Source organism: Penicillium rubens, assembly GCF_028828025.1.
Source record: "Penicillium rubens strain IBT 27055 chromosome Unknown utg000003l_segment0_segment0, whole genome shotgun sequence".
Lineage (NCBI taxonomy): Eukaryota > Fungi > Ascomycota > Eurotiomycetes > Eurotiales > Aspergillaceae > Penicillium > Penicillium rubens.
The window spans coordinates 3,041,915-3,057,794 of NW_026890601.1; the positions used below are offsets into that span (position 1 = coordinate 3,041,915).

Genomic DNA, 15,880 nt, shown 5'->3' on the forward strand with positions numbered 1-15,880 from the left:
GGGGAGTAAGTGGTATTACTTTCCTAGTAAAAATTCCAACGACAGACGCGCTCTGATTCGCCGTAGACCACCGCGACATTGTGGCTCTGGGACATGATTGGCTTGATTGATGAAAAATAATAAAATTACCCCTCGTGCGTGGATCTGTAGGGAACGGTGGATACGCCAAGAAAAGCGGGTCAGTTTGATTCGATCCGGGCACGACAGAGCTTTCCCCGGACAAATCGTATGACCTTTCCTACAGACCACTCCATCAATGTCTAAATGATCATCGCTGTCATGGTTACCTGCCTGCGATTACTCGCATTCAACTACAGTACTGAGCTCACCCCGATGATAATAAATTGATATAGTGGTACGTCACAAATGGCGGTTCTGGCGCGGAACTTGACCAAAGGCGACATGTGACCCTCTGTAACCGCAGGAGAAGGCCAAAGAATTATCTCGCGTGCAAACAAAGTTCTTAATAATTTGTTTCAGGTCTCTATGAAGATAGTTGTATTCCTTCACTGCCTTTGACGCTTTGAACCTACGGTCTCTCGAGTTTTGACTGCATCTCTGCTCGACAAAACATCCACTTGTTTCCTTAACGCGGCCACTTCTTTACTCAACGTGTCTATAGCACCGATCATATCCAAATACTTTTGCTGCATTCCCTGATTCCACAGGTCCTGGTCCTTGAGCGACTCTGCATTAGATCTGAAGCGCGTCAGTGTTGGGATTCTTGTCCTGTCTCCAAGGGATACCTACTGCACCCGTTCATCCAATCTATAATTAAGCCATTAGCATGCGATATCTCATAAGGCAACCAGTTCCAAACTCACTCTGTCATACATTCGATCATTTTCATCATTGACTCTGCGGAATACTCAGGATTCAAAAACTTTACGGATCTGGCTCCACCCAAGACCCGTTCCTTTGTCTGTTCCTTGGCCTGATGTCCCTGAGTTCCCTCCTCATCACTGCATCTATCCATGAAGGCAGCCCTGCTATCGTCCTCGGATTCATCGGTCTGTTGGGAATGGCAATCGTCGTCTACAGAGTCGGCGATCGACGTGTGGGGGCTCCCAATGTTGTTTGACTCCGGTGAACCTGATGAAAGCAATTGAGACATTCGGTCTACATACCGCTGCGAATTTCTCCGGTCACCCATTGCAACTGTCTTGAAGTCAAGCAGGGGGCTCGGGGAGAGACTGTGAAATGAGGAATGGGGGATAGTAAGAGATGGGAGAATCTGATCCTTTAAAGATTCGAAGTGAAAAGTGGCCGTACCCAAACAAGTCTAGCAATAAATACCGGAGCTCAGTATCTCCCGATTCTATCAAATCAATAAGGTTTGAGTAATTTAATCCATTTCCACCAACAAGGGGCCCTCTCCCTGTCAAGTTCCCGAGTGTATCTCAAGGTATAAAAAATATAAATAGAAAAAGGGTAATCTTACCAGGTGACACGGCCGTTGCATATAGCCTATGCTTTCCGCAAGTGCCACGCCCCACCAGATGCGAATTTTATCATTGTATTTTTTATTTTGCGTCTGTTTAATTAAATATATCACTGTTCATTACGTTGTTTGTCATTTATCATTAAAAACTTATCGTTTATATTTCTAAAAAAAACCCCCAATTTTCATATATTTATTTTTCAATCCCGGACGACTTCACTTTTACACACAGATCGTCGCGAAAGGCCGTTGCCTGTCCAGAAAAGGCTTGTGCCCATGACCGAATTACGACCGAAAAAAGTTGGACTTGGCGTAATAATTATCCCGAAGGCGGTAAATAACCTCGGATATCGACCGTTCCTCAACCGGTGAAGTCTACTGACAGACCACCAATTTGACCTCACAAAACTGTCAGGCCCCTTCGCCCACTTGGACAGCCTAAGAACAACCTGGTAACAGCATTATGCGGCACTCTTCTCATTCACAGTCACTGTTCTCCCTCGGCATCTACACAGAAGCCAAAGGCCGACCGGGGTCAGGATGCATCTGGTGGAGAACTATTCGACTAGGGTCTTGTCGGGCAAGCCCGCACTCATAGTTGTAACGGAAGACCGCAATTAATCAAGGCCGCTGTAGAACCTTTCCATCCTAGATAGGCCTGTGACAATCCCCGCGTTCGACCGACTTCCTTTCACAGTTTTTATTCATCAAATCTTTGCACCATCCCACCTTTCACCGCCATCCTCATTCAGTGGTTTACCTGTCATACAAGATGCCTAGAACTAATATCTCTAAAACCAACAAGATCGGCTGGTCTTCATGGGAAAAAAGGAACCTCCTTTCCTGGCTGCATCGGCACCGAAGGATGTCTTGGAAGGAAAGGTCCAGGGCATACCTCAGGCAGTTCGGCGTGAAACGAACGGGCGAGGCATTAAGGTGCAAACAAAACTACCTGTTACGGGAATATCGCTCCATCCAGAAAAGTCAGTCCGAGACCTCTAGCCCGGGAGAAGCTCCGTTACGAGTCCGACACGAAGAAGCTCGGATATCTTGCTTACCATCTCTTCCAATCTTCATACCTAAAGGCTCCCGCACAAAAATTCGCCATTTGATTCATGCGATGGAGCAGCTGGCCGTTTCGGAATGCCGTCCCTTGACGAATGACTCGGATAGAGCAAACGAGAGACTACCAGGTAAGATATAACGGTAGCCTTGGCGGTGGTCCAGGTGGGCTAATGATTCGATAGGGTATACGATCCGACTGGCACACACTCTGAGATCCAGGACCCTCGCGACATGTTTCATATTGCTGGGAATTTGTACATCGTATGGCAGCTGCCGCGAGAGCGTCACGGAATGTAGCGAGCTTATGATCCTCAATGTTCAATCCCTTCTGCCCACAAATCAATGGAAATGATGCTATCCACCTTGCACGTTTCAAGATATCTATGTATATACAAGCAGAATTGACAGTGAGGGTCTGGCTTCTCATCAGTGGGCCTGTTTGAGACAGATCTATGTTGGCCGCCGAAGAAAACGTAGCGTGATTCCCATGTTGTCACAAATACCTGAACCTAGACATAATGGCCACTGAAGGTAATATAATGATGTTACCGCTAGTATCAGCAACCGCCGCACACAGCTGATTCCTTCCGCCAGTGCATTCGCAGATGACGACCGCTTAAATCAAGTATGCAACAACTTCCGCATTTTATCAGAAGCCATTCGTTTCTGACTTCGGAAACCAGACCATGCAAGGCTCATCGCAAGGCAAAAATGAGGCTTCACCTATAGTAGAAGCTAGACCTAGTTTGACTAAGTACGGTAGCGGCCTTTTCCCTACGGACTATTTAAAGAACTGACAAAGTTCTTTGTTCATTTGTCTTCCTATGGTAACCCTGAAATTTCCTTGGTCATAGCCTTCGTTGTGAACAACCATATAAGTATGCCAGTGAAGATAGGATCGGAAAAGTCCCCACTTCCTGGAATAAACCCTGTGCTTGTTCCGCCTTGCTCAGCTGCGGATGTGACCCCGGGGTTGTGTAGAGCCTACCAGATACATCATGCCAACGAAACTACCTATGCCAGAATGCTTAGGGAAGAAGCACAAATGGACATGCGTTTCAGTATCACGGTTGGTGCGGCTAACTGGGCACTGCTGGCCGGCTATCTGGTCATTCCCGGCACGTTCACTTCATTGCAGACCTCAAACCAGGTTGAAAAGACGTTACAAACCAACAGGACCGGCCGTGCAGTTCTACATATGATTCAGAACCCCCCACTACTCGCCATTGCGTGCTTGCTTTTTGTTAGTGGAATTGCGGCTCTCATGTGGCTGATGCATTTCCCAAAGCTCAGGGGAAACTACCCCTGGCTGATCAACAAAGTGTTTGTGTAAGTGAGCAAATCCTAACTAAGAAGCCAGAACCAAATCTAACCCTGAACTAGACCCCTATGCCTACATGCTGCTGCCGGGCTGCTGACCACTGTCATCAATGTCTGTACATCTCAAGGTGGGGATTGGTCGGTAATGGCTATTATAACAACCGTTGTTACTGGAGTAACTCTTCTCATCTGTTCAGCACTTCTTGCGCTTTACAATTTCTTCAAGCTGGAGCGGGTCAGAAAAGAAGATGAAGATATTCGGCGTTATCGAGCCTCCATAGCTCCTGATACATGATAAAAGATTATTTTGACAGGAGAAGGGCGTGTGATCTGAAGCATCACGGTTGCATTGGTACTGGTCTTTCCCATCTTTTCTTCTATTAGATTCTACCCCTGTGGAAGTCTTTGCCTGTTGAGTTTAGGCGTGAAATCTCACAAAGAGTCTGAATGTGTACGTATATCTTTGTTGTATAACATCACTTCTTGTTCAGTTTTCCGATCCCCAATCATTATTCATCACGTGTCCGTATCGACTAATAACATTGATCCAAACCCAGAAAAATAGCATGTCCAATCAATCGTGAAATAGATTTTCGTACAGAAGCCCCCGATGGTCAGTAAATTGAAGGTCGGCTAAATGACACTCAGTGACGCTACTCTTGCTTAATAGCGGATGGACCTCCAGACTAAGTCAGTGTAATCGTAAAGTGGGCAGATTTTCATGACCAGATGCACAACCTGATACGTCCAATCACCTGCTGGGGGAGAAACACAAGTAAACTTTGTATTTTGCGAAATGTTAATTTGGCTTTCTCTAATTCTTAAATTTGAAATCTGGCTAACATACCTAATAAATGAATTCTTGAGGTCAGCACATCTGTGTGCGTCAACAAACAACCTACTGAGCATCGTCGCAAATAATATTCAGAGATATCTAGTGGCAAGTAGAGGGTGGTTAAGAAGGGTGGTTAAGAAGGGTGGTTAAGAAGGGTGGTTAAGAAGGGTGGTTAAGAAGGGTGGTTAAGAAGGGTGGTTAAGAAGGGTGGTTAAGAAGGGTGGTTAAGAAGGGTGGTTAAGAAGGGTGGTTAAGAAGGGTGGTTAAGAAGGGTGGTTAAGAAGGGTGGTTAAGAAGGGTGGTTAAGAAGGGTGGTTAAGAAGGGTGGTTAAGAAGGGTGGTTAAGAAGGGTGGTTAAGAAGGGTGGTTAAGAAGGGTGGTTAAGAAGGGTGGTTAAGAAGGGTGGTTAAGAAGGGTGGTTAAGAAGGGTGGTTAAGAAGGGTGGTTAAGAAGGGTGGTTAAGAAGGGTGGTTAAGAAGGGTGGTTAAGAAGGGTGGTTAAGAAGGGTGGTTAAGAAGGGTGGTTAAGAAGGGTGGTTAAGAAGGGTGGTTAAGAAGGGTGGTTAAGAAGGGTGGTTAAGAAGGGTGGTTAAGAAGGGTGGTTAAGAAGGGTGGTTAAGAAGGGTGGTTAAGAAGGGTGGTTAAGAAGGGTGGTTAAGAAGGGTGGTTAAGAAGGGTGGTTAAGAAGGGTGGTTAAGAAGGGTGGTTAAGAAGAGCGGTTAAGAAGAGCGGTTAAGATCTAAACTAGCGATCAATTATTAATCGGATCATGTTGGTCATCTGGCTTGGTGATCCCCACCATTTGTTCAACGCAAGCACTCTTTCCCTAAACAACATTGACAACCCCGAATCAGGAACATTCTGCGCATTAGACGAACCACCTGCCAGCAAAGAAAAAGACGGGCCTTTGCCTGGTACGTGTAGGATTACTGTGAACAGCTTTCATTAACCCTTGAAATCTGCGGTACCCAACTATTCTCCAAAATTCGTAAAAAAAATTTACAGGGTGATCAAACGGCAACATTTGCTATCATTTTCAGTCAACCAAATCTCAAATATGGCTATTAGCAGAATAATGATCCTCTCGTGTTGAACACAACCAAAAATTATCCAGACAATCATGTGAGTACAAGCAATGAGGTTTCACACAATATGGCTGTTATATCATGGGTATATTCGGGTTGTTATTGACCTTCTGTCTCCTCAGGCGGGCTTGATTTACGATTTCAAAGCGGAGTCAACACTGAGAGGATTGCGGGATTATCCGGCTCTGGTGATCAATGCACGGCCTTTTAAGTCTCACGAGCATGAACGGCGGGAGTAATGACGTGCTTTGATCTACGACGTCCGTACCTAACGCGCCTATCACTAGCCGCATCCGTGTAAAAATCCAGATTCCCAACCGCACTTGGCGGCGGTATAGTCTCATTGGCTAGACTCAGTATTTTATTCCGTTCTAGTCTGAACAGAAAGCACAACGGGAGGTGGGGCCGACCTATTCTCGAATCCCCGCCCAATCAGTAATTCCCATCCCCTCCTTTCTCTGAGTTGGAAGCGAGATTATGGAAGAAACCGCCCGCACTAAAATTATACTTGATAACAATTTGGACGCAGGTACGAGTAGTGGACTCAGCTTCAAACGGGTCAGGTTCGGGACTCGAGCTTCCCACTAAAAGTGTACTTTACTCCGGCCAAGGCATCATTTTAGACACGCAGGAATATGACCTACAACCCATTATTGTTGTTTGAACACGATCCACGGAGCGCAGGGGGTAAAAAAAAAAAAGAAAAGAAAAGACCCCCACCCAATTAATATAGCGGTAATATATACTCTAGCATTCCACACACGTGATGTCAACGAATGGATTTATAACTAGCGCTGTCGGGGCCTCTGCGTAGCATCCGGACATCACAATCTCCTTTTCATGAAACGTTGTCACTGCCACGTTTGTCCTCGATTAAACGGCAGTCTGTCTTAGGTAATTTGTTCTTATTCTATGTGCCCACAGGTTTCTAACTGATATTACTCAGGCCAAGTCACATTCTAGATGGTTACCAACGCTGTCACTGTTGAAGGCTCTGGCCTCAACATTAGAGAAGATGACTGCATGCTGAACTGTCTGCCAGAAATGAAAAACGTGTATTCTGAACATTTTAAGCCTTTTCAAGACAAGCTGTCTTTGGTCCTTCAGCATTCTCGGTCACATTTCAGGGCCCTAGCGGGGCGAGAGAGCTTTGCTGGGTTCTTGAACGTTCCCCTCATAAGCGACGCCCTAGGGAAGACAATAGAAGTGATGTTTGAAGCACCGAAGCCTTGTGTGCTTCAGCTCCACAACGACGAAGCCAGTGCCAATATCAATTGGCTTGACGTTGTCAAGGAAAGAAATCATGAGACTGAATACAAAGGGAATGGAACTTACCATTTCCATATGCGGGACCGGGGCGTGATTGTCCAGTTGTCTGCTTTCCAACATGAAATGGTGCTTTCAGGATTACCCCGGAAGCTGATTCAACCATGGTCCTACGAAAAGGACGTACAGACAGAACTAAACACCTTGGCGCTGACAGCCGAAATGACATCACAGATGAATCAACTTGCATCAGAAAGTAAGCCCACTCAAACATTATATTTATCCTATTCACTCGCTTACGTCGCATCGCAGTCATCAAAGCCAATAACACTGTGCTTGAAGAGGTACTAAGGAGAGATCGAATCCTCCGCCGCAATCCGCAGCCAAGTCGAAGATCGGCGGGCTCGCCCTTTCCTCTGGAATCAGCCGAAGAGCCAGCAAACTTTATGCAAGTGCAGATTGACGTTGATCCGCCGGATGGAATGGCTATCGAGAATCAAAGGACAGACGCGCAAGCCAGTGCTTCAAAACGTGGTGCTGGAACACGGAACTGTACGTAATACGCATAAGAAACGTGGCATTGACACTGAAGAGGTTGAAGAAACGTATTAATAATTTGGATTTACCAGTTCTCAAAAACAAGGCTTGGCCTGCAGAAGTATTGAAGCAACTTCCTCTATGGTTTGAAGACCAAGTACGGAAGAATCAGTCGCAGGAAAAGATTGCACAAAATCTTCATCGAACATTCAAACAAAAACGGACCTTCTATGCTATAGAGGCAAAAGTGTATTCCTTAACAGGAAAAAGTCCTTTTAGGAAGCGCAATAAGAAGATTTCGCGCAAAAGACCTGTGTCATTGACACCATGCTCCTCCTCACCGCCGTCTCAACCCTCTGGATCAGTGGATTCCACCCAACAATTGATCTCGAGATCGAGCGTTGAGGTTCACGCTTTACGTCTAGCCCGGAATCTGCTTCCTTATCTGAGTTCTGAAAACTGCGAGGATGGAAACCTTTACGCCCTTCATGGTGTTCAACCGGTTGACCCAGAATCAGAAACCAGCGATCTACATGCAGCACCTGAACAGGATACTGTGAATCAAATGTCAAGGTGCCAGCGCGCACCTCAGGAGCGTGAATCTCAAGCAGGTACAAGTCAAAATGAGTCACCAGTTCGAGGAAGCCATCGGGCGGAAGAATCGCCTAAAGCCCATCCAGATCTGGTGGGCGAAAGTCAGCCAAGGAATGGTAATCCAATTAATGTCTTCGCCGCAACATCAGAGATGGGTGGTTCTTGCTTGCCTCGAAGCTCTCCCTTAGAACCCCCTCGGATATCAGAACCTATCCAATCTCTAATTCGGCATCCCTCTGAAAGCGGTACCACACTTGGAGAGCTAGGCCAAACGCTTATCCATTGTACTGAGTCCAGTGCAATGCAGATGGAGCAGGAAGACACGGTACATGACAGCCAATCATCAGAGAGACTTTCTCCGCAAACTTCATCATGTGAAAATCCATTGACTAGAGGTTCAGAAAATGAGGGTTCCAATGATGAAAGCCACACAGAAAGCGGACTCGGTGCGTTGACTGTTCTCAGGGAATCAATGCCCTTCCAAGTCCCTCAACCAAGCTCCGCGGGTGGCTCGACTGAGCATCACCCTCAAAACTGCGGGATAGATGGGCCAACCACCGACAACACTGAAAGAGCTTTGGTTGACGAAGAATTGATTATAAGATGTCTCCATGAGAAGTCTAAAGCGGCACGTTCTCATCGCAATTGGAATGATAAGGACCTGGACCGTTTACCAGAGTGGCACATGAAAATGAAACGGAAAAACCTATCAAAGGAGAGACTTGAAGTTGCGTTTCTGAGAGACTTTGGCCACTATCGAACGTCTTCTGCTATCGATACAGCTTGTCGCAAAAAGAGGAAGGCAGATTCTCGCCGTAAGGATGTAACCTCAGCCCCCATCCCAAGTCCACTTCCTCCGGTTGTTCCTGTCGTTCTCGATACTACGCGGGTACCACAATCACTCAATGCCATCATTGGGCCCGACATTCCCAGCTTGCATCCATCTCATACCATAGCAGAACCAAGCAATGAGAATGCCGTACTCACGTATCCACCGTCGGAGCGACCTCGATCGCCACAACTCAATCAGTCGCAGGTCCTAGACAACGCAGACAGTTTTTCTCGCAACATGCCTCCACCATTGCATGAGGGCGAAGAAGCAGTAGGTCAAAGTTCGCCGGCTGCTGTTGCCCTTGAATCCGCTTCCGAACAGATGGTGTGTTCCACACCTGAAAACGCCGAAGATACCTCCACGTTGGGCAATCGGCGCCACCGAGTTGTAAAAACGCCAAAACCTCCATCCATATTCACAGCAATCAATGGCGGTACCGTTCATCCAACTGATCCAAATGTAATTGCCCAGCTGGAGACCAACGAGCGAGACGCTCCGCCTAATGGGCAAGGAAGCCAGCGAGCATCCAAGTGCGTCGGGCAGAGAAGAGATGGCCAAAATGAGCCACAGAAAAACGGGCCCCAGAGTAAGCTCTCCTCTAATGCAGTGTCCGTCATAGTCACTTGGCTCTTTAAAGAGTATCAGATCTAGGTGTCACCTGACCTTATACTTCACTTTTCTTCATCTATCCGTCTGTGCTTCTCACACTGACTGTTTTCATTAGCATTTGCAGGTGGAAGAGGACGCCCCAATCAGCTTACCCCTGAGCATGAACTGGCAAGTTCAAATAACTCGGGGCTGTCCAGCCGAACATTGGAAGGAGCTGGGTACCAGCGGTCACTCCCAATTGGTACTTCAGACGCCAATATTGCACAACTGGGAACGCGCACAGATCTGCAGAACACATCGCAGTCTCAAGAACGAGACGTCGATATCCCAACCCCAAACAACCCCCACCCCACTTGCCAGCCCAACTCCCGAATTGCAAACTCCCAATTTTGCAGGCCCAATTCCCGGTCCGGGGCTTCTCAAACTAGCGGTGTGCCAGGAAGCACTCACACAGGCGGTTTGTTCACACCCTATACTAGTGGTCCCACGTATTCTGACATGAGGTCGGAAGCAGTTGTTCCGATATCAGTCTCAGCATCCTTCCTGAGCAGCCCAACCGGTCTTCCTCACTATCCCCTTCACGAGTTGCAGGGACGCGGTGCTGAGCGGTACCAGGGCCCTCCGCTCCCATCCTTGGCGCAGCAAATGTATTACCATCGTGCGGGTGAGCCTCCTCATTGATAGCCGCCTGTGCTGTCTACCCCTTATACTTCCTCGTCTATCAAATCCAATTTGGTAGCAAGCCCCCAATTAAGTTACACATGGCCTGGTTTGGGTGATGTCAGATTTCAACTCTCAGTCACTGAGTGTCGTACAAGTTTATGGCACGAAGTCCTTGGAAAGCAAGCATCGGAGATTGGCGACTGAGAATCAGATATAACTGTGCTGCTCATATAGGCTTTGAGGAAATATAGGCTATCAAGGAATAAACATAATTTCACATGAAATACTCAACATTGGCTGAATTTAGACCATTCTATACATTGACCTGGCCGCTAGTAAATACTTTCATAGCACACACACCAGCTCAAAAGAATAGATGCTGGCCAGTCTTTGCCAGATTGCTTCGAGAAAAGCCAAAGCATCGCAGTTATCTGGCTACAGATGACTTATAAGAACAACTCTCCCGCAAAATCTATAGATGACACAGGCTTCCTTGCCACCGAGGGTCCACATAGCTCCCATCGATGAGAGGGTTAGTCAGGGGGTGGATTGGCCGGGGACACAGCAAGTCATAGTGCGGTTCTCCAGGAAGCATAATCAAGCCCTTGAAGCAGTCTCCTTGGAGAACACCTTCAATGGGAGCGATGAGGGTTTCCGGAATATCTTCGGGATGAGTGCCCGAGCAGGGATAATTGTTAGGGGTTTGGATGCCAGTTTCAAACTCCTGTACGGAAGACCAGTCACAACTGTTATGCTCAGAAGGTTCAGAACTCCCAAGATGCGCCACAGAATTGGCAATGGATTGCCTTTTTCGCGCCTTCCTTTTGAATTTGTAGCCTGGATGCGCTTCGGCATGACCGTCGTGCTCAATCTCGGCTAATTGTTGGAATTTGTCGCGGACGCTCTGTGGTTCTTCTCTCCATCTTTTTCCCGCAATAGAGGAGATGTCTCGAGGGTTGTGCCGTTGCGATAGTCTTCTGATACTTTCTGTATTGGCCCACCGGTACAGCATGAAGCAGTTCATGGGCCGTGGAACCCTTCCTTTCTGCTCTGTCTCCTTCCGGCGCTCTTCAACTGGCCGTCGCACCCATGTGTCTATATCCAGGATTGGAGTGTTCGTCATGTCTGGAGTCCACTTGCTCGGCTGGTCCGTCAGGTCCCAGGGTGCGCCTTGGGGCATATCACCCCACGAAAAAGCCCGCCGTTTTCGAGTAGACCGCTTAGAGTTTCCACTGCTAGACATCGAGAGGGATTCGGAAGGTGAAGTGAAAGATGACGAGACGGTTGGTCCAGGCCTGCTCGTATGATGGATGTCTGTCGGAGTAGACATGCAATGCAACCGACTCCCGCAATTGCTGTTTGTTTTAGCATGAAGAACCCCAAGACAAAGAGTGTAGCTTCTACCGAGAATTGACTAATACTAGTCGATATAGTAAACAAAGCGAGAAGCAGCGAGTCAAACACTATCCGTTACTGTGAAGGTCAGACTCTGTAGCATCAGCCAGAATATGGGGGAAGAACTCACTGTTGGGTGAAAAATAAGAAATAATAGAAACTGCTCCGAAAATCAGGAATGGCAGACTGGGAATAGCAAATCGCGTTTGAAGAAGGGCAGAGCACACGACTGGGAGTGGGTTGACAATGTTTATGCAAATTCTCGAGTTTGGTTGAACCTGGTTTTGACCCCTAATCTGCCTGAGATTAACCCTTGACGCACAGGCGGTGCTCCCACAAATTGGGCGCCACAAACGGTCGTCGTTTGGAGTGGCTGCTCTTCTTTTGGCTTGCTCTGCTCTACTCCCCAAGGTAGAAGTATTTCCTCCCTGGTGCAATCAATAGTTGATTAGAATTGAAATTTTGGTTTATCTCTGGTGGCGCTTTTTCTGTCCAGATGAATTTACTTTATGCCAGGTAATATGGCTCCGTATATACATGCCACAGAGCGCAACTATTCCCAATCATGCTTATTAACATGGTCGAATATCTCACTCCGACAGTCCGTCTGAATGATGATCCAATAGAGATGCGCGGTGTTTTGACCTTAGGCGCCCAGCAAATAAGATAAAAATGACTGCCATTCTATCCCCGACTCATGGAGTATGACGCCGCTACGCATTGGCGCAAAAAAAGTTTTTTTTTTTCAATTTTTCAATTTTTTTTAAATCAAAAAATCAAAAAGATGGAAATACCGACTTTCTGGAAGACAGTGTATGTTAGTAGAAGTGGGGACGGAACTAGTGTTTCTGATTGGTCAAGCAACCTTTTGCTTGTGTGTGATATGATGAGGGCCTTGAGAGCATCCCAGCACATGAGGGCGACCAGCCCAAGAGCCCCAAAGCCATGCTCTATCGACAAACAATTTCCTCTCGTCATTACAGTGACCACGCTCAGGGCAGGAAAATATCCGAGCATGCAATCGGCTGGGGGAAAGACGCCCTTTATGTACCTAAGACCAATAGTAACGACCTACTTAGCCCCGGCAGAAGCTGGTGCGATTGCAATTTCCTACGATTGCAATTTCCTACGTAGGATTGCATAATTGGACGGCAAGCTGTGGGAGTCCCCGCTGATCCCTCTATTAGCGGGAAGAAGTCCTAGTAAAGCCAGGGGAATTCGCAAACTAAACTTACATTACTCATTTACATCAATAATAATGCTTCCCCCGACTCTGTTCTCACGATGTGCCCCAGAAATTTCTCCTAGAGTGGTAAACTCTAGCCGCAATGTTTGGAGAAGCCATATTTACGATCTTGTACAGATCGGTCCTGCAAATGCGCCTTTGAATGTCCTCACATGTACCAGCAGCGTCCAAGCTCATAATGACGGAGAACAGGGTGGTGGAGTAGTTCCAATCTGCGAAGTCCTGAGGCGCGAACCAGAGTTACGTCTTATGAACAACCCCAGCAAGTTGATACGATATGGAGAGAGGCAAAGCATGGTTCGTACCCAAGGCTTTGGCTAAGCAGCTGAATGAATTGAGGTATACGTGATCCTCTCTCCATGGCGGCTCCAGAATGAGTTCTTCTGCAACCAGACATTCGTAGCAGTGGGGGAGTTGTTGACACATGTCTGCTCAAAGACCTCTATACCTTGGTTTGAATCGAACATTACAGCTAGTCCAGGGTCTGGTTCTAAACCGTTTTGTCTTCCATACCGGTATTTCAAGCTTCTGGTATTTAATAGCAGGTAAGCTACAAAAAGAATAATTCATGAGCTATAAATTTCAGACGTGTCATGCGGCTGGACCCATTGGTCGGTAAGCTTTCAGCTTTGCTCCAGGGGTTAGGTCCAAACGCTTCTATAAAAGATAAGCGCTAGCTTTACTGTGATGATGCTGCAGCAGGTATGATATTTAAATACAGGACGTCAGTTCTTTTCACTCTATAATCCTTCTGTTGTTCTTGCTCATGGAGATCGTCATGACCACCGAAGGGTCATTCTCCCAACAGCCATCAACACTAGGTGACCCGATGAAGATTAGTTCGCTCTTGAACCATCGGACGCTGTCCTGGCACCACCATCCACCACCTAGCTCACATAAAGGGACCCAGGACCCTGGAAGTGCTCTGTTTATGGCAGTCAACCCATCGGCATCATCAGTTGATGAAAGCGGCGCCCATACCGAGAGTTTGAATTTGCAATATCAAGAGCAGGTGCCATTCTCAGATATACATGCTCATTCTTCCAATCCTATCAAACGTGGAATAACCAAGAGTCAAAGCCCTTCCCACCGCCGTCCTTCTCGGAAAGTATACAACGAAGAAGAAGTGTACTTCATCTGGTACTACCGCGTCATTCTCAGACATAAATGGCCGGATGTCCTTGAGAGCTTCAATCGTCAATTTACAAGTCGCCCACGCCGCGGCTATCAAGGGCTTCAATGCAAGCTCCAAAGATTTATCCAACAGAAAAGGTCGCCAGCTCGCCCGAAGAAATGGCAGGACCGGGCTTACGGGGAAAAGGCTGGGGATAATCTGCGGTACCCGTGGATGTGGGAAGCTTCGCAGACACCCGGTTCCCAGTTCAAAGCTCAAAGTCATCTCCGAAAGAACTGATAGTATATTGGATCATTTTGTTTGCTATGTGAGGAGGCATGCCAAGAACCAAGGATATATAGCCAACAAATCAATATCTATCATACTCATGAACGCACGAAGGTGGTATCTTACGTATATTCCTGTCACCTGCTGGCTGAACATAAAAGCTCTAGGTCAAGGACACGCATGTATTCGCATTTTTGTTCATTCGGACAAAGACCCTGGTAGTTTAACGCCTTCAATGTCCAACATCCATCTCTGGACCATCTCAGGGGCTTGGCTTTCAAAGACCGAAGGATGCTTCGCCATATAATCCTGCACAATGCTCAACGATTGCAGAACTTGCGTCCTTTCAAGGTTCTCCGCGAATCGAACGGAAGCTGCTCTCATGGGATCACGATCCTGGCTTAGCTCAAAGAAACGATTCGGCCATGAAACCTGGATATCTGGCGGATCAAGAGAGCAGTGCACATTATGGTGATAGGCTGGCCGGTCGGCGAAAAGAGCATCGGAAGCACCGTTAGGCGAAAAAGGCAATCGGACTTCCGGGCCCGCAATGTTGTTCGACGGTGAGAATGGATAAGGTACGACGGAAGGCTCCTGGCTGCTCGAGAACTGGCTGGAATCCGTATATTGGCTGACGGGTACGGAACTGAAATTTATGGTCCTTGAGTCAGCCTTAGAATTTGTGGAGGTATCAAACGATTTGGCAATTCGAACCTCTCGCTCCTGGTTCTAGCAAAAGAGACCACGTTGGCATCCGCCTCGAGTTGAACTGGCTTTGGCTCCCTATTTCTCCCTTGTGGCCGCCGTTGGCGGTTCTGGCGCGTTTTACCTCCTCGACACCTCGGAGGCTTCAATAGCAGTGTGTCATCGGGCGTTTTGGGATTGATGCCACATCCGCTGAGACGAGGTTGGATCTCGCGATATTTGGGGGGTATGGTTGTCGGAGATGAAGAGAGCGCAAGTGGTGTTGGGGGAGGTTGTTCGTAGACAAAGTCGTTGTTTTCAGAGCCAGTCTCAACACATCTGTCGACCACTCCCATAGGATATCTCGAAGAATGTTGCGGTAATTTTGTGTGACTCATTTGCTCAGAAGAGAACAGACCTCGTGTGCTCATGTTGATAAGGAGTGAGGCTTCTTTTGATGGACGCTCGATCTTCAAGAATATCGGTGACAGGGTTGCTTCAAGGGATGCTCAACATGCAGGGTGTTGATAGCGGGAAAGAACAAAGATGATGATTGCTCATTGCCGGGGAGGAAAATAGAATAGCGGTGGGGGTTGGCGCTTCTTTCTCGCTCTGGGGGCTTTGTATTAGTGAGGGCTAGTCTTATGCGAGGACTTCTAGGAGATAGCGTAGAACTAAAGTTTGATCTTGTCTGAAAGAGGTGGCCCGAGGTAGACGCGACTGGCCTAAGTGCCTTGGACTGAACCTTGACCTAGTTGTCGGTTGAGCAGGTCTTCTCAATGGTTGAACCTCGTTACCAGGGCCCACGTAGCAGGTTTACAGGTCGTTCCGCATTTGTTTCTAGTCTAGCTGCTGCATGGCACGTTTGTGAATGGTAGACACTTTCATACAGGGACCCACGGAGCGT

General features: G+C 47.4%; 5 protein-coding genes across 5 annotated transcripts; 3 read left to right on the plus strand and 2 right to left on the minus strand.

Annotated features, from left to right (window-relative positions):
* Nucleotides 1–3,530: 3,530 nt before the first annotated feature.
* N7525_007372 (uncharacterized protein) lies at nucleotides 3,531–4,121 on the plus strand (the record flags this gene model as incomplete). The annotated part of the gene is made up of 2 exons (XM_061214038.1): nucleotides 3,531–3,835; nucleotides 3,890–4,121. 2 exons carry the CDS (start codon nucleotides 3,531–3,533, stop codon nucleotides 4,119–4,121), a joined length of 537 nt encoding a protein of 178 aa, XP_061068469.1.
* A 2,587-nt stretch (nucleotides 4,122–6,708) lies between these two features.
* Nucleotides 6,709–10,264, plus strand: N7525_007373 (uncharacterized protein; the record flags this gene model as incomplete). Its single annotated transcript, XM_061214039.1, has 4 exons — nucleotides 6,709–7,267; nucleotides 7,324–7,563; nucleotides 7,641–9,560; nucleotides 9,708–10,264. 4 exons carry the CDS (start codon nucleotides 6,709–6,711, stop codon nucleotides 10,262–10,264), a joined length of 3,276 nt encoding a protein of 1,091 aa, XP_061068470.1.
* A 454-nt stretch (nucleotides 10,265–10,718) lies between these two features.
* N7525_007374 (HMG-box domain-containing protein) lies at nucleotides 10,719–11,489 on the minus strand (the record flags this gene model as incomplete). The annotated part of the gene is made up of 1 exon (XM_061214040.1): nucleotides 10,719–11,489. One exon carries the CDS (start codon nucleotides 11,487–11,489, stop codon nucleotides 10,719–10,721), a length of 771 nt encoding a protein of 256 aa, XP_061068471.1.
* A 2,176-nt stretch (nucleotides 11,490–13,665) lies between these two features.
* On the plus strand, nucleotides 13,666–14,301 carry N7525_007375 (uncharacterized protein; the record flags this gene model as incomplete). The annotated part of the gene is made up of 1 exon (XM_061214041.1): nucleotides 13,666–14,301. The coding sequence occupies one exon, from the start codon at nucleotides 13,666–13,668 to the stop codon at nucleotides 14,299–14,301; it is 636 nt and encodes a 211-aa protein (XP_061068472.1).
* Nucleotides 14,302–14,487: 186 nt separating this feature from the next.
* N7525_007376 (uncharacterized protein) lies at nucleotides 14,488–15,329 on the minus strand (the record flags this gene model as incomplete). Its single annotated transcript, XM_061214042.1, has 2 exons — nucleotides 14,488–14,935; nucleotides 15,004–15,329. The coding sequence occupies 2 exons, from the start codon at nucleotides 15,327–15,329 to the stop codon at nucleotides 14,488–14,490; spliced, it is 774 nt and encodes a 257-aa protein (XP_061068473.1).
* Between the last annotated feature and the right edge of the window lie 551 nt (nucleotides 15,330–15,880).